The 17,147-nt window shown below is 60.7% G+C and overlaps 1 protein-coding gene across 1 annotated transcript in view; it reads left to right on the forward strand.

Annotated features, from left to right (window-relative positions):
- Positions 1-13,834, forward strand: part of TERT (telomerase reverse transcriptase) — a 23,463-nt gene extending 9,629 nt beyond the window's left edge. Inside the window, 10 exon segments of the mRNA XM_046671018.1 lie at positions 2,673-2,768; positions 3,387-3,472; positions 4,352-4,465; positions 4,877-4,948; positions 6,719-6,907; positions 8,689-8,815; positions 9,272-9,333; positions 11,367-11,491; positions 12,307-12,444; positions 13,067-13,834. Of these exon segments, the coding sequence (XP_046526974.1) occupies positions 2,673-2,768; positions 3,387-3,472; positions 4,352-4,465; positions 4,877-4,948; positions 6,719-6,907; positions 8,689-8,815; positions 9,272-9,333; positions 11,367-11,491; positions 12,307-12,444; positions 13,067-13,170 (1,113 nt within the window). The 3' untranslated portion in view covers positions 13,171-13,834.
- Positions 13,835-17,147: the final 3,313 nt, after the last annotated feature.

The following is a 17,147-nucleotide window of genomic DNA, read 5'->3' on the forward strand; positions in this document are numbered from 1 at the left end:
TGTCTGTGACACAGGCGTGTCTGGTGCAGGTGTGTGTGGCGTGTCTGTGACACAGGCGTGTCTGGTGCAGGTGTGTGTGGCGTGTCCACCCTTGAGGCCCTGGCCCACCCGTGTGGGCGCGGCATGGTGCCCTCTCCGCCGCCAGTGCTGGGAGGGGCCCCTGTGGCCCTCACTCTTCATGTTACGGTCGTGTCCTCTCTTCAGCTGGCTCCTGCCCCCTGCTGTCCCTTCACAGCACTGGGGCCTCTCGGACTGAGAACCGGGTTTGTGCAGAGCAGAAGGGGCCGGCAGCAGCAGAGCCGTGCTTCTGTTTAGGTGGCTTCCACACCACCCCCAGGAGCCCACGGGAGCCCACGCGTGGCCCGCGGCCGCACAGAGGGCTGGAGTGTGAGCTGTGGGCAGATGCTGTGCTGGCTCTGGGAGAGGAGAGGGCCAGAGGAGGCCTCACCAGGACACAGGGGCCTCGCTCGCTGTCTCTGCCCGCGCAGCCCCCGCAGAGGCCACGGACCTCGGGTATCAGTGGGGCTGGAAAAGGACAGCTGGGGTTCAGGTTGTGCCTGAGGCCCCATCAGTTTAGGGGATTTCCGACCAATTATCACCAGCACGTTGGAGCGTGAGGGCACCCAGCCTGCAGGAGGATGCAAAGGGAGGGGTTTCCCCCAGAAGTTCTCAGTAAACACACACAGGAAGCCCCGGGGGCCAGGCTCGGTCCCTTGAGGTTGGCAAATCCTGAGTGTGGACACAGATGGCTGCCACCACCCACGTCAAGGCACAGAAATCACGAGGCCTGCAAGGTTCCCTCCTGCCCAGCCTGGGGTGCCCACCACTCTGACCCCTTCGTGGGGGCTCGCTCACCTGTCTTGAATCCCATGAACGTGAAATGGGCGGAACGGCCCCGGTCCTGTGTGCTTTGCTCTGCAGCATGTCTGGGAATGGGCTGGGCCCCGGGAGCAGCAGCTCTGGCAGCTTACTTGTTGACGGCGGCCCGGGTGTGGCACGTGGCCCAGCGGGGTCGTGCTCTCTGCTGGGGGTGGGTGTTTCTGGTTTCCAGGTTTGGGCGGTTGAACAACGCCGCCGCGGGCATGCCTCCATGTGCCGTTCCCTGGACAGAAGCTCTGGTTTCTGTGGGCGGATTCCAGCGGTGGAGTCGCTGGGTCTCACTCTGGTTTGTTTAGTTTTAGGAGATAAATCTCCAAAGAGTTTTCCTGGGCGACTGTGCCTGATCATACTCCTCCTCTGCAGAGAGGACCCACGTGCTCACATCACGACACGCAGGGGGTGGTCAACGCTTCTGGCCGGAGCCCACGTGTCCCGATGGGCGCGGAGCCGTCTGTGGGGCTGCGGTTTGCGTTCCTGATTTGTTCACGTTGCTCCTGCCTTGTGCTGGGCTGGCTGCCCGTGCTGTGGTTTGTGGGAGATCTTTAGCAATCGGACACGAATCCTGTGTCGGGTGACGGACTGCAGGCATCTCCTTGGTTCGTCTGCGTCTTCACTCGCGGGGGGAGTCTGCAGATGAACAGAAGCTTTTAACTTGAACAGAGTCCACTTTCTCAGCCGTTTTTGGCTGAAGCTGTGACCTGTTGGAGAAACCGCCCGCCCCTAGGTCGTGACAACATTCTTCCGTATTTTCTTGTAGAATATTCGTTGTCTCGGCTTCACATTCGGGTCTAGGATCCACTTTAATTCTGTGCACGGTATTTTTAACCTGTTTCGGTCTCTGCTGAAAGCTGAACTTTTTACAGACTTGTCTTCCACTTAACTCGTCTCCCCTCTCTTGCTGTCTGTTAAACCCACTCATTGAATTCTTAAGTTTGACTGTCCCAGTTCTCAGTTCTAGAAATCCCACGTGAATCTTCTCACAGATTCCAGATCCCTGGTTAAATTCCCCCCTTTTCCTTTGGTTGATTGTGTCAACTTTACTCATTTAAGTCCTGCTGACTCAGTGACCCCTCGCTGTGGGTGGGTTTCTGCTGTGTACTTGGGGTTTGGGCACTCGGGCTTCTTTTCAGCACACCTCGGTATTTTTCATTTTGGTCTTTTTCTTTGAGGAAGACTAGCCCTGAGCTTAAATCTGCTGCTAATCCTCCTCTTTTTGCTGAGGAAGATTGGCCCTGAGCTAACGTCCATGCTCGTCTTCCTCTACTTTATATGGGGGACGCCTACGACAGCAGGGCTTGTCAAGCAGTGCCATGTCCGCACCTGGGATCTGAACCAGCGAACCCTGGGCCACTGAAGCAGAAGGTGCGAACTTAACCACTGCGCCACCAGGCTGGCCGCCCACCTCAGTGATTTTCCACGAGATGCCAGACTTTGTAAAGAAATTCTTGAAGTACAGGTTTTGTGTGACATTCTCCTCCAGACACTGCGATGCTTTCCTGACCATGGATAGAGTGGTGGATGTCCTCTGCCTCCCGTGAGGGTCGGCCTCAGAGCGTGGGGTCTGTCCCCATCCTTTTGCCCATTCCCCGGCCCTTCTCATGCTCTCCTCGGGGCCCGGGCCCCGCACGGGTGTGACGCCCCCTGTGACTTTGTAGTGCTTTCCTTGTTTTCCTTTTCCCAAACAGAGCTGCACGACGGGGCCTCTCGGGCTTGGTGCCCACCCCGGCTCAGCCTTCCACCGCGGGATGCCTGCTTCTTGGTGTCCACCCCTCACACCCTCTCCTCACTGGCAGGTGTCCACCTTCACGGACCTCCAGCCCTACATGAGGCAGTTTGTGGAGCATCTGCAGGGGACGAGCTCACTGAGGGACGCTGTTGTCATCGAGCAGGTTGGTGGGGTCTGGGCACAGGTGTCTCCACGTTGCCTGGTGGTCACTTGGTGCAATCCTGGGGGCTGGGGCGGAGCGGGCTGTGGACACGGCCGAGGCTACCACCCTACTGGCCGGCAAGACCTGCTCTGCCTTGGCCATGTTCCTCTTCCCACCACCTCACCACATTCTCCGCTGCTTCCAGCTGCTTCGTCCCTCAGTTTTCATCTTGAGCCTAAAGACCATGCGTCCCCTTCCCTCAGGAGGACAATCTGGATTTGACCGTAGACCCACCTTGAGCTGACCCATCCAGTGGGAAACTGTTTTTCTCGTGTGAACAGGGACCGGTCACCTGAGCCGGGGCCTTCTGGGGGGTCAGCCCCCACAGCTCTGTGGGTTTTTGCAGAACCAGTTTACTGCCAAGCCCATCCACCTAGTGAGGCTCCGAGACCTCAGACGACTTTCCTTTGGCCACCAGAGGCCCTGCCGTGTTCCACACGAGCTGTCTGGGCCTATGGCTGCGGGCCTGAGCCCCCCGGATCCACAGGCAACCCCGAGTGGCGTCCTGTGTGGGACGAGTGCCGTGTGGACTGAGTGCCCCCAGCACCCTGCCCCCCCGCCCCCGGTGCTCTTTTCCAGAGCTCCTCTCTGAACGAGGCCAGCAGCAGCCTCTTCGACTTCTTCCTACGCCTGGTGCACAACCACGTCATCAGGATCGGGGGCAAGTGAGTTTGGGTCCTCACCCCCTCCCATCGTCCTCTCCAGACCACCTGTGCCGGGTGGCACCCACCAGACAGGCTCGGCTGGTGTGGCCGAGGTGAGGTTCCCACGGTTACAGGAAGTCCTGGACATTGAAATGCTGGCAGATAATTTTTTAAAATCTTGCAAGCAAAACCAGACTTCCCTGGGCTAGCGCCTGCATGAGGACCCCAGCGTGTGACGAGAGCGGTGGTCCTGGGGCTCTCAGGCTCACGGCTGAGGTCGTTAGAGGCCAGCTTGGAAGTGGGAGCCTTCACTGTGGTCACTAGCTGTGCACTAAGTTTTGGAATCTTTTTAGTTAAAGGATGTACCTTTATTATTATTATGTTGCAAATAATTGCAGTACTTATTAAAATATAATTACATTAGAAATATAACGTGCACATCCTGGAGAAACACCACATGGTGCACAGCAGGGTGAATCTGACGGAGAACACACCTGCACATGCATGGAAATGGCCCCAGGTCAGAAGAGAGCTTTCTCCATGGAAAAGGCCACACCTAGGACCCCCCCACTCCACCCCAGAGAGACACCCCCAACTTCTCGCGTGCTGTGACCTTTATAACAGTGGGTTGTGGCACTTGTGAACAGGTCCATTGCAGGGCTTCGTGGGGCCTATGACAAACCTCTATTCACACTCCCCCTGGTGGGCCTGGTGTGTGTCTCAGTGTGTGCACGTGGTCTGTGGTATGCACGTGTGGTCTGTGCATGTGTGTGTGGTCTGTGCTGTGTGTCTACATGTGTGCACATGTGTGCATGTGGCCTGCGTCCATGTGCATGCCTGTGAGATAAGTGTGAGGCCCGTGTGGCCTGCCCACCCCTTCTAACCACGTTGCCCCCCCAGGTCCTATGTCCAGTGTCGGGGGATCCCCCAGGGCTCCATTCTGTCCACTCTGCTCTGCAGCTTGTGCTACGGAGACATGGAGAACCAGCTGTTTTCCGGGATTCAGCAGGATGGGTAACGGACCCCTTGTGTGTGTGTGTTAATTTGTTTCGATCACTCACATCTCTGGTCCTGTAGATACAGACACGGCTGCACTGTCTCTTCACGCAGAGTCTACGGGAGGCAGTAAGCGGGCCTGGAACCTGGAGTTATATGTGACTTCTAGTGCGCCCGGGGCACGGACCGTTTTCACGGGCATCCGACCGAGGCTGTGCTCCGGTTGGATGGGCCCAGGGCCCCTGCTCGTCCGTCCCCGGCTGGTGCCAAAGCCCACGAGACGTTCAAGCCTGTAGTTGAGCCTCTTTGGGGAAGGGTCTTCTTGTCCCTGTGACCTCAGACAGCTGAACTTTCCTCCCTTCGCTCCCTGTGGAAGGACTGATGTCCGAGTGTAAGGAGCCCCCCTCTCGGCGTCTCTCCTTGTCTCAGGGTGCTCCTGCGCTTGGTGGATGACTTCCTGTTGGTCACCCCTCACCTGGCACAAGCAAAAACCTTTCTCAGGTAGGACCCTCACGTGTGCGTTAACGGGCACTCCTGTGGCCCGAGCACAGCTGACGTGACTTGCGTGATAACATCATTGTCGCCACGCGCTGGGCTTCCCGTGGCGTCAGCGTCCCTGGTGAGTGGGGCGCGGGGCGGTTCTGCCGTTCCGGAAGCCCAGGCGGACAGTTGCCTCCCCTGTCGCTGGCGGGAGCCTGGAGCCGGGAGTGTGGCGTTGGTGGCAGGTGTCGCCCGAGGGAGCATGGCTCAGGCAGCGGGCCAGGTGGGCTTGGAAGTCGCAGCCACAGGAGTGCGCTGGACAGTGGAGGGAGCGGCGACAGTGGGCCCTTGCGTCCCAGGGACTGAGACCCTGGAGGTGGTGCACGAGGAGCCTGAGCGCTCATCCGCGGCTTCCTCTGTGGAGCTGCTTTCTCTATGGAGCTCGTGGGAGAGCACAGAGGATCTGGACCAGAAACCATATGTCAAGAGGTGTGGGGATCGCATGGGGGTTGGTCTTAAGTTTGTTTTGTTCAAACCAAAACCAGGCCCGTGAGATCCTCGCCTTAGAGCTCTGGTCCGCAGAGCACCGTCCCGTTCGGGGCCGCGGGAGCCCAGGGGCATGTTTAATCTGTGATTTTCTGAGGGGGGAGAGAGTTATAGAACCAAACCCTCAGCACGTGCTGGTGTGGGGGCAGCTTGCTGTGGTCGTCGGGCCCCCTTTGGGACACCTGTCTGTACGCTGTCCCCACACCCTGAGTCTGCCCACCGGGAACCCCCGGGGCTCACTGTCGCACGCGGCAGGCCCAGCACAGGACGTGTGCACGTGTAAACTCATCCCAGATCAAAGGGCAAGTTCAGGTCCTCGGGGGTACAGGCCACGTTCGGAGAGCTTAGTCGCCACACATGACCAGCGGCTGCCGGACAGGCCAGCACAGAGAACGTCGCCTCTGTGGTGGGGAGTTCTGGGGTCTGAGGCTGCTGTGGGGGTGCTGGGCAGGGAGGTGCCCAGAGTGTCCGGGCCCATCATCCCCCGGGAGAGGGATCATCGGGACCAGGTAGACATAGCCAGGAGCTGACTTACTGCAAGGAGTCAGCCCGCGTGACAGTCGGGCTGGCTAGGCAAGTCTGAAGTCCACCTGCGGGTGGCAGGAGGGGCGGGAGCTCGGGCCACCGACCAAGGGGCCCCCTCGTGGTTCTCCTCGGGCGCCTCCACCGATGAGTGAGCCCACCCCTCTGCGGAAAGTGAGCCCCTTAAAGCCAGCTGATTGTGGGTGTCGACTGCATCTGCAGACACCCCAGCTACACTCAGACTCTAGTTTTTATGCCTGGGCACCAGAGCTGTGCCAAGTGGACACGTCAACTGGCCGTGACAGGATGTGACCCCTTGGCCTCCGAGCCCTGCCTCTCCCACTTCTCACCCGGGTTCCCATGACGACTGCTTGCCTGTCTTGCCTGTGAATAGGGCCATCCAGGCTTCTGTATGTCCTTCAGGATCCACCCTGATCCCCGGTCCATAGGGACTGCATGCTTCCCACCCCGCTGCCTGCCCTCTGCCCTTTGCTGGCCTGGCCACCCTGGTGTCTCCTCACTGGCACCTGGTCTCCGGAACCTTCTGGGGACAAGCACCCGCAGGGCAGGGCAGGGCTGGGCTGGCCTTCCTCGGCACCTGCCGCTCTGGGCCTCTGCCCCCCGGCTGCCTCTCTGGGTTGACGGAGTGTTGAATGAGTGCGTCCAAGATGCTCAGGCGGCCTGCCCCTCCTCCCGGAGGCTGACGCGGCCCCTCTGCCTCAGGACCCTGGTCGGAGGCGTGCCCGAGTACGGCTGCGTGGCCAACCTGCGGAAGACGGTGGTGAACTTCCCCGTGGACGACAGCGGCCTGGGCGGCGCGGCCCCTCTCCAGCTGCCGGCCCACTGCCTGTTCCCCTGGTGCGGCCTGCTGCTGGACACCCGCACCCTGGACGTGTTCTGTGACTACTCCAGGTGAGCACGCCCAGCAGTGGGCGCAGTCGGTCCATTCTGGCTCCCGCTTCCATGGATGACAGGCGGCTGCAACCCCAAAAGGTCGGAGGCCTGTCTTCCCGTCCACAGGTGGGCAGAAACCCGTCCTTCTTCGGGCATGAGGGGACTCGCACCGCTAGGGGAGCAGTTGTCTGGTTTTTGTCAAAGGAAATTGTGCGGCAGCCTCGGGGCACCAGCATGTTCCGTCGGGAAGCAGGGCTGTGGCACATGGGGCTGGCTCCATGCGGTACCGTGGGTCCCTGTCTCCGTCAGCTCAGGCTGCCATAAAAATACTGCGGACGGGTGGCGTAAACAACAGACCTGTGCCTTCTCTAGTTCTGGAGGCTGGACGTCCGAGGTCCAGGTGTGGACAGGGTGGGTTAGTCCGGAGGCCTCTCTCCCGGGGTGTAGACGGCCGTCATCTCCTTTTGTCCTCACACGGTCGTCCCTCTGTGCTTGAGCATCTCTCTGGTGTCTCCTCTTCTTAGAAGGACACCTGCCATGTTGCGTTAGGGGCCCCCATGACCTCATCTAACCTCAGTTACCTTCTTAACAGCCCCGTCTCCAGACATGGGGTCAGGGCTTCACCCCATGAATCTGGGGGACATAGTTCAGCCCCTGAGCCCGAGAGCCCACAGCTCAGCCTCAGGCCCAGCACAGACATGAACGGACTCAGACAGACCCGGACGAGGAGCCTGTGCTCACTCTCTCGGTTGAAGGCGCAGATTCCAGACCACGGTGGAAGGCAGGCGTCCCTCCTGTGTTGTAATTCCAGTTCTGGCCTGAGTACGCCGGGTCTGCACTTGTGCTGGTTCCCAGGCTCCTTGGGAATTTTCTCTGAAAGGGAAAAAGCAGGCACAGGCGCTGGCTGTGTGCGGCCCGGATGCGTCCGTCTGTCTCCTGCCTCCCACTGCTCTTGTGCACTCGCACCTGCGCTTCCGTCTCCTGACCCCATTCCCTGCCCACTGGCTCTGTCACCCCATCCTCAGGCCTCGGCTCGGCCTCCGGGCTTCCAACCCTCCCCGCCCTCCACCAGCTTCTCCCCCACAGCCCAAGGCCCCCGTCCCTCATGTCGGCAGTTCCCCTGTGCTCCGGCCACTGGATGCTGGCATTGGGGTGAGGCACTGTGCATTTCTGAGGGTGCAGCCAACGGGGGCGACTTTTCTACAAAGCAGCAAATTTGTACTAAAGTTCTTCAAATGTTTTCTCAGTAATTTCTAGAAATCTGTCCTGAAGAAAAAATCCGAGACATGATCCCAGATTCTATTTGACCGCTTTAAATGCTTGGGCAGGGGCCTTAGCACAGAGACGAAACAACCGAAATAGACGGCCGAGTAGATGTCACGCGTCACCAAGATGCCTTGTTCTGCCTTAAAGTTGTTTTCAAAGAACATGGAATATTAGGAAAAGCTTATTTCGGGATGAGAGTGTTTAAAGCTGATGTAAAAGGTCCCACGCGGAGTGGACTGTGTGTGTCTCATCTGCTCTGCGTGGACCCCTGCCTGTGGGGAGTGAGTGGCGGGCACCACGGGTGTGGGCAGTGCAGCCTCTTTCCTTCCACGTCCCGTGACGCCCACATTCCCCTCGAGGACTGTGCACGGCCCGTGGGCCAGGTCGGCCATGGGATGTTGGTGGGGCGTGCTTCGTCTCCTGGTTGCATGGACGGACATGTGTCTGCAGTGTGATCAGAGTGTGCGTTTGATGGCGCAGGGTGGGCAGGTGCGTGTCTGGCCCCATGCGGCTCACGCCCGCCATCGTCACAGGTACGCGCGGACCTCCATCAGAGCCAGCCTCACCTTCCAGCAGGGCTTCAAGGCTGGCAGGAGCATGCGTCGCAAGCTCTTTGCAGTCTTGCGGCTGAAGTGTCACGGTCTGTTCCTAGACCTACAGGTGAGCACGCGGCTGGGGGCCGGTGGGTGTCAGACTCGGAAGCCGCCCGCTCAGCTTCCACCTGTGAGGCCCGCATGGTTCACAGGTCCTGTTACTGTGTGTGCGTGTGTCCATGTGTGTGCGCACACCTGTGTGTGTCTATTGAGGGCCCTTGCCCTCAGCCCCAGTGCCCCTCCTCACAGGGTGCGGGGTCTGAGACTTGGTGGCCTCAGGCACCAGGGTCGCAGGGCCCAGGATGTGCCAGATGGGCTGGGTGCCACCCCCGTCCCTTCCTCCTCGTCCTTTCCTCGGGCGCCCAGCAGAGTCCTGAGCCACCCCGTGGGGAGGCTCTGGCAGGAGTTCCCTGGAGAGAGGATGTTTCCTCCTTAGTGGTCCTCCTTCCTACCCCATTTGGCCGGCGATAAAGCGGAAGGTAGGAGTTTAAGTTCCCATCATTCTCTCTCCGTGCGGCTCCAGGTGAACAGTCTGCAGACCGTCTTCACAAACGTCTACCAGATATTCCTGCTTCAGGCCTACAGGTGGGTCCTTGGGCCGTGCCGCTGCACAAGGGAGCCTCGGCCGCTGCTGGGGGCCGACCTCGCCCTGCTGCCCTACAGCTGGGATGGTGCTCTGCCCACCGGGTCCCAGGCTTCCGCATCAGAACCCTGCGTTTATGAGAAAGTGGCGTTTGTGTATTTTCGGCAGCAAACACCAGGGCTCCCAACAGCCCAGCCACCATTCCTGCCCCACAAGCTGGCTCACACTGAGGCCCAGCTGTGCTTCTGGAACATTCCGGACCATCCCATGTCCCTGGTGGTTCTGCAGCCGCCCTGCCAGGGACAGGGGCGTGGGTGGGAGGCTGTGTGGCGTTGTTCAGGGTGCCTAAGTCTCTGCTGGGAAAGTGTTCCCCCCTCAGGCTGTGCTGGCCCCTTGGGAGGCAGGCCACCCGGCCTTCATGAACCGGTCACCTGGTCTCCCCGGCCTCAGGGACACACAGCTGGGCTTTGCTTTCTGTGGTTTCTGGGAGAGACCTGCCCCCAGGCGGCTCAGGGAGGCAGCCAGCTTCCCAGGGCTTTCTCTCGGGACATCGGGCCAGGAGCCATGGGACCGGGCGAGGGCAGTGGCGGGTGACGGGGTGCCAGGCATCTGTCTGAGAGTTGGTGTCGTCCAGGCTGTGCATTTGTTGTGAGGCAGCTCATTGTTTCTTTCAGGAACTGAGTAGGGCCCACGGAGGAAATTCCTACCTAAACGTCACTCCAGGAAAGCTGCTTGTGGCCCCAGAGGCCTGAGCACCGGGGCCGCGGGCGCACACGGGCTCCGTCTGTCAGTCTCTGTGTCCTAGAGGCCGGAGCCGCGCTCGCCCAAGCCTGGCTCTCCCAGTGCACAGGGCCCTCCTGCTCCTTGAGGCTCTCGTCTTCCTTTAGTGTGTCTTCCTGTCCTCGTCCCTAACCTCTCGTGCACAGCCGCCTCAGCACTTCTCTGGGAGTGTGCTCAGAGTGTAAACATGAGTGTGCCACGTGCCACTCACAGCTGAAGGCTGTGGTGGCTGTGACACCCGCTCGCCTCTCCGGGGCCCTCAGGGTGTGAGCCGAGTGGCAGGCGATGCTTCCAAGGCCACGGGGCGGCCAACCCCAGGTCCCGGGTGACCACGTCACTTCACCTCACCCTCATGTCCCCACCGGTGGACCCCTTACTTGTGGGCTCTGGCCCTGGACACCCGTCTTCCAGGGGATGTTGCCGAGACCTGGGTTCAGGGGAGGCACCCTGGGGCAGCTCCATGCTCCTCAGCCATGGCTGTGTGCAGCCCGAGATGACCGTGGGTCAGAGAGCTGCTGGCTTCCCTGCCCATGTGCATCAACGGCAGCTGCCCCCAAATACAAAAGATCAGGTAGGTCTGAGAACCCTTCCCTCCGAGGCAGGAAGGGGGTCATAAAGCCCGGCCGTGGTGGTCATGGCAGCTAGGGCCGTGTGTGTCCATGTGGCGCTCGGAGCAGGACGCTAACCAGGCACCATTGGACTGGGACCTGCTGGGCTTGGCTCCTTTCATGGGAGCTGGAAACTCCCCCTAGTGGAGGCCTCTCGGGCCTCTGCACTGAGCACTGCCCCGCCCTCTCACCCACAGAATGGGCCCCCTCCTGTGCTGGTGGTGTGGCCCCGACCCCAGAATGCAGGCAGTCAGTTTTGTGTCTCCAGACTGGCTCCCCTCTGCCGTAAGTGGTGGAGGTCCTTCCCGCCCAGCAGGCTTTCAGGGGCGTGAGATCTGATGGCTGGCTGGGTCGGCACCCACCTTATTCAGAAAGGGCCCAGGTGGTTGGAAAGGCCAGGAGCACAAGACCCCTGGCGAGGGTTTGTCTCATGGTTGTATGCACACGTGTGCACACACCAACACGTGGACATGTGTGACTTATACACGTGCATACACAGTACACACAAACTGACCGTGTATACACACGCACATGCCTGCCCATGGTACACATGTGCACACACATGGCACCAGGTTCACAGGTGCTCACACACACGTGAACACGTCCTAACCAGGAGGCCTTCCTCTGACAAAGCTGCCCGTCCCCAGGTTCCATGCGTGTGTGCTCCAGCTTCCGTTTAATCAGCCAGTGAGGAACAACCCATCCTTCTTCCTGCGGCTCGTCTCTGACACCGCGAGCCGCTGCTATGCCCTCCTGAAAGCCAAGAACGCAGGTGCGCGGTGACCTGGCCCGGCTGGCAGGGTCTCGGGGTGCCTGTGGTGCTAGTGAAACCCAGGCTGCCCCTGCACACCCCAATGCGGAGCTGCCCTGTGGCCTGGGAGCCCCACGGCTGAGTCAGGGGACGCAAGGCAGGGACTGGGGCTTCCGCTGCGCTCACTGGCTGCCTCGTGCCCTCCCCGTGTGGCAGACAGGCCTGCGTGGTTGGGATGTGGCAAACGTTGGGATCTGGTCCTTCCCTCGCCCGCTCAGCCTCCTCCTGGGTGCCCCCTCTCTGTGGTGTTCTGGGGGCTGCACAAACCTAGCCTAGGGTCAGGAGGAAGCCGGGCCTAAGCCTGCTGCCCCATAGCCCCTCCCCCACATCTTGCGGAGGAAAGTGATGGGAGGGACGCCCACGGGAGCCGCTTGCCCACCCCTGCATCGGGGTGCACCGCCGTCCGTCTCTGTCTTCCCCTCGGTGTCCCCACCCAAGAGCTCCCATGGGAGCTGCCATCTGCGCCCACGGCTCGTGGTGGGCGTGTCTGATGAGTCTGAGGCTCTGGCCAGGCCGTGCCCCCGTGGTCCTCAGCCTAACACGCTTGGCTTTTTGTTACTTCTGTTTGTGGAAGTTTCTTTGGAGAAGTCAGAAACGTTCAGTTGTCAGAAGCTGCTGCTGCTTGTGTGGGGCGTCTCCTGAGTGGCCCTGCCCTCGCCCCGACTCCTGCACTCAGCCTGGAGGGACCCTGGGCTATGTCTGGAGCACGCAGTTACCAGGAGGAGCGTGGGGCCGTGGGGGCTGGGTGGGGACCTTAGCCTCCCGTGTGTCCCCAGGGACGCCACTGGGGGCCAAGGGTGCCTCTGGCCCGTTTCCTCTTGAAGCCGCTCGGTGGCTCTGCCTCCATGCCTTCCTGCTCAAGCTGGCTCGTCACAGCGTCACCTACAGGCGTCTCCTGGGGGCGCTCCGGGCAGGTAAGCGTGTGCGGAGTCGGTGTCCGGCCCCAAAGGCGCTTCGTCCTCGCGAGAGCCAGCGTCTCGGCCCCTCCCTGTCTGCATGATGGGTGAGTGGGTGCAGGAGTCCCCAGCTGATGGGGTGCAGGTACCCCCGGGTCTCGGGCTCCCCCCTCACTCAGGGTCTGGCGCACAAACTGGGTCACTCACCTCTCCAGGCCTTGGCTCCATGGCCAACATCCCCAGGATGTCGTCTCCAGGAACCGCGTCTCGCTCTGTCTCCCCGCCAGCCCCACTGGCCTGTGTGTCCTTCCTCAAACCCCCAACCCATGCCCCCTTGGGCCTCTGCCCTGGCTGCCCCCTGACCCTGGTGCAGGGGTCCTCAGCTCCTCCTTCCCCAGAAATCTCCCCCACACCGTGCGCCCTGTGCTGCCGGTCCTTCCTGGGTCCCTTTCTGCTCCCCAGCGATGGTGGCTGCTGCCCCTTGCTCATGTCCCGGCACCTGGAGCCTGGCATGCATGCAGTAGGCGCTCAGCACACAGGCTGTGCCTGCCTGGCTTCTCGGTGGTTAGGGTTAGGGTTAGGGGGAAGATTGTTCTAGTTTCTTCCAGAAGGAGGTCTGACTTCAGTTGTCCCCTTGCAGCCCAAGTGCAGCTGTGCCGGCAGCTCCCGAGAGCGACACTGGCTGCCCTGGAGGCAGCGGCCCACCCAGCCCTGACCGCAGACTTCAAGGCCATCTTGGACTGATGGCTGGCCCTTCTGGCAGCATGGGGTGGGCACCGGGACCCACAAGTCCCATCCCCTGTGGTTCCACATCCTGGAGGGTCGGGCCTTTCTCCCCTGGGACTCAGGACGTACGCTGCTGGCTAGGCTGCTCCCGGGAAGGGGTTGGCCCCCACGTCCTCAGGAAGCATGGCCTGCCTACCACCACCCTCTGGTGTCGGGGTCTGTCCTTCAGCACTGACTGCAGGAGGAGGCAGGAGAGCCTGGCTGGGGTGCTGGGTGTCTGGATGGGGAGTGTTGGGGACCTTTGTCCCCCCCTCACTGTGGGGGCTGCTGTGGTCTGGAGCAATGGCACGTGTCCCCACGGGTGCAGGGGGTCACGTGGGTGCTCAGTGGTGGACGTGGGCTCCTTCCTGCTGCCCCACATGCCCAGGCTCGGAGCAGTACCGCCACGGCCGGAGCCGAGCTGCTTCCGAGGTCCAGCTTCCCCTGTTGCTGGTGAGGCACCATCCCCACCAGGCTTTGCTCACATGCCGACCTCATCTGTCCCCACACCCCGTGCCAGCTCCTGGAGCCCGAGTGTCCAGCAAACCCCGCCCACCACCTCCACCTCCAGACTCTTCCTGCTGGTCCCGGCTCAGCACGCGTCACCCACCTGCACCCACACGCCTCCTACCCCCTCCCCCAGTGGCTCTGTGAGGGCTGTGGGAAGAAGATTGCAGCATTGTTGTTTTCATAGTTGTTAAATGTTTCTTTTGCTGTTTGTATGAAAATGTGTGCTACATCAGTACCGTCATCTGATTATGAAAACACTTGTGTCTATTAGGTGCACAATGCACACGGGTCCTTGGCCTGGCGGGGGGTTGGAGGGGTCAGAGGGGGCGGGGATATGCTGGGAAGGAGAAAGGAGGTGGGAAGGGCACCCCCACAGGGCGGGTGTGGCCGGGTGGGAAGAACCCAGCCCAGCACCCACCCTGCCGACAGCCGACTCGGCCAAGCTCCACGGACTCTGGGGAGAAAGGGTGGCAGGGCTCTGGCCGTCCTCTTCACTGTGGACCGCATGGTTCTGGTCTTTCTGGAGGGTTCCGCAGAGTGGGCAACGAGGGCCGTGGACACAGCAGGGTTTGGGAGGGTGGCTGATGAGCTGGCTGCCCATGCCTCCCCTCCAGGCTGCTGGTCTCCTGACCTGTCCCCATCTTCTGGACCTGGGCGGGTGGACACACTGTGTGCAGCCTGGCTCTGTCTGTCCACCCCTGAGTCTGTCCCCCCTCTGTCATCTGGGGTCTCCTGGGGTGAGGGTGACCATGCCCCTCTCCCGTTCCCGCATTCTGACCACTGTGGGTTCCTTCGTCCACATGCCATCACATCCGTTTAGCTGAACTTGGGGCCGCACCCGGGGAGAAGGCACATGCGGGGCAGACATGTCGGCCGCAGGCCCCCTGGGCCTGGGATCAGGGGTCGTGGAAATGGGGGCTCTGCTGAGGAGAGGGGTCCTGCTCACACAGGCAAAGTCCCACACACCCTCGCTGACCTCCCCGCACGGGAGTAACAGGAAGGGCTGGGAGGCTGGGTTGTGGTGCTCTGCTCAGAGTCGAGGGTCATGGCTCTGGAGGGGGCCGGTTGAGGACCTTGTGGGGAACAGCTGGTCCCCCTGCGTCGTGGAGAGTGGTGCCAGCCCCTGACCGGCAGCTCTGGGAGCCCCAGAGAGAACTTGTTGGGGAGGCAGGGGTCTCAGGTGACCTGGGAGGTGAGGCAGCAGATTTCAGGCTGAGCTCCGGGTCCGCTGGGGGCTTGAACCACACACAGGTGCTGACGCCCCCCCAAGTTTCCAGCTCAGCAGGTCAGGTGGGCCCTGGGAATTTGAATTTTTAGCAGGTTCCAGGTGATGCTGATGCTGCTAGTGGGGTGGGGGACTTCAGCTGAGAACCACTGCTGTGCAAAGGGGAGGTCTGGGAGCTGGTCTGGGGTCTGTGTTCTGTGCAGTGGCCCCAGGGCGGAGCAGACAGCAGCTGGCTGGGTCCAAGGTCAGGCTCAGGAGTTTGGAGGTGGGTAGAGGGCGAGGTTGTGGGCGACGTGGCTAAGGCCGCCTGGGAAGAAGTAGCCAGAGGTTGTGAAAGGGCTTGTTGGAGAGAGGAGGGTCTGGGGCCCTGGTGACAGCAAGGAGGGACCACGTGCCTCGCCAGAGCCACCCCAGCGTCCCTGATAGATCCCAGCTTCTGGGTCCCACAGCCCAAATCCTGGTGAGGTGCCCCAGAAAGGAATGCATTGTCCACGGACGCCCGGGATTGCACCAGGATGACAAGCCTGGTTCTGCACTTGTCTTTGTTGAGGACGCACCCGCCAGCAGCAGACACACTGCCCTTCCAGACCACCGTGTGGGGCCGTGTGGGGCCATGTGGGGCACGGGCTGGCTACGCAGGGCGCTGGACAATCGTCCTTGAACAGACGGAAAGAGCAGAAAGGAATACACAAAGGACAGGAAGGGAGCGGCTCCAAGGAGGTGTAATTGGTGAAGAAACCACCCCACCGGGGGCGTTGCTGCTCAGCCCTGTCTCCTGGGCCAGTGTGAAGGCCAGTAAGTGGCATTTGACATGGGTGAGCACTTCCCAATGCTTCCTTCCGGGATGTCCCTGATGGGGCCACAGAACCTGGCAGGTGCCATCTAGTGTACTTTGGACGGGGCCAATGCTAACAGCCCACATTGGCCGAGAGTTGCACACATCGCGTGTGGGCGTTTATGGATATTGCCTTGTTTACTGCAGCTGCCGCGGAGAGCATCCGAGCAGCCAAGCTCACGTGTTTATGACCCACCCAAGTCCACAGAGCCGTGTAAGTGCGCCGGAGAGATGAGCGCTGAGCACTGAGCCCCGCCCACCCGCATGTGCCGGCCTGAGGTGCCCTGGCTGCCATAAACAGAGGGAAAGACTGACCGGCTACCTGGGGCGGGGGGACGCTCGGGCAGGTCAGACAGGACGTGACGGGGACACGGCAGGGCCTCTGCAGCAGGTGTCTGAGCTGGCCTGCCACCTGCCACTGCAGGCTCACGATGCCCGGGCCAATTTCCGGCATTTCCATAACCAACCAGCCCAAGAAGTCGGTCATTACTCAGCTATCCGCCCTCTATAAGTCTCCAGAGCTTTGTTTCCCTAGTGAATGCTCTTGTCCTGGTTTTATGCAGAGTCTCCTGTGTTTTGGCTGACGTGAATCCCCTGAAGGGGTACACGCTTTGGTCAGACTTAGCTCACTGAAGACTCTTTCTGATTTATCTCTTTTTTAAAATCGTGTGTAGACTGCCAGTGTCCGCAGGGTGAGATGTAGAAATAATACAATTTTTAAAAGCAAAGAAAAAAAATCTAGTTTTGGGGTTTCACTAGGTCTAAACTGCACATGAGGAAGCTCGTTACTCCCTCATCCCGCAGATGTGTCCACAGCAAGAGGAGTTCCAGATGAGAAAAGCTCAAAAGGACGCGTGACTGAGGGGCTGGCCCCGTGGCCGAGTGGTTAAGTTCGCGCGCTCTGCTGCAGGCGGCCCAGTGTTTCGTTAGTTCGAATCCTGGGCGCGGACATGGCACTGCTCATCAGACCACGCTGAGGCAGCGTCCCACATGCCACAACTAGAAGAACCCACAATGAAGAATACACAACTATGTACCGGGGGGGCTTTGGGGAGAAAAAAGAAAAAATAAAAATCTTTAAAAAAAAAAAAAAAAAAAAAAGGACACGTGACTGAGAGCAGGTGTGGACGACACCTCCAGGAACCCCCAAGGTGCCGAGAGGCCTCCCCCAGGCCTACCTTCCTGCCCTCCCTCACCTGCCAGAGCCCTGGGGGGTGTGCTCAGTGCTGCCGCGTGGATGCTCACCTGTGAAGGGTGCTGCGGAGCAAAGGGTTTCCCAGACCTGGGCAGGCACAGAGCCTCCGGGCGCTTGTGAGAGGCAGAATAACGACCCCCAAAGATGCCCACATCCTAATCCTGGAAGCTGGAGTACCTTACCTGACACGG

Source organism: Equus quagga, chromosome 9 (genome assembly GCF_021613505.1).
Source record: "Equus quagga isolate Etosha38 chromosome 9, UCLA_HA_Equagga_1.0, whole genome shotgun sequence".
NCBI lineage: Eukaryota > Metazoa > Chordata > Mammalia > Perissodactyla > Equidae > Equus > Equus quagga.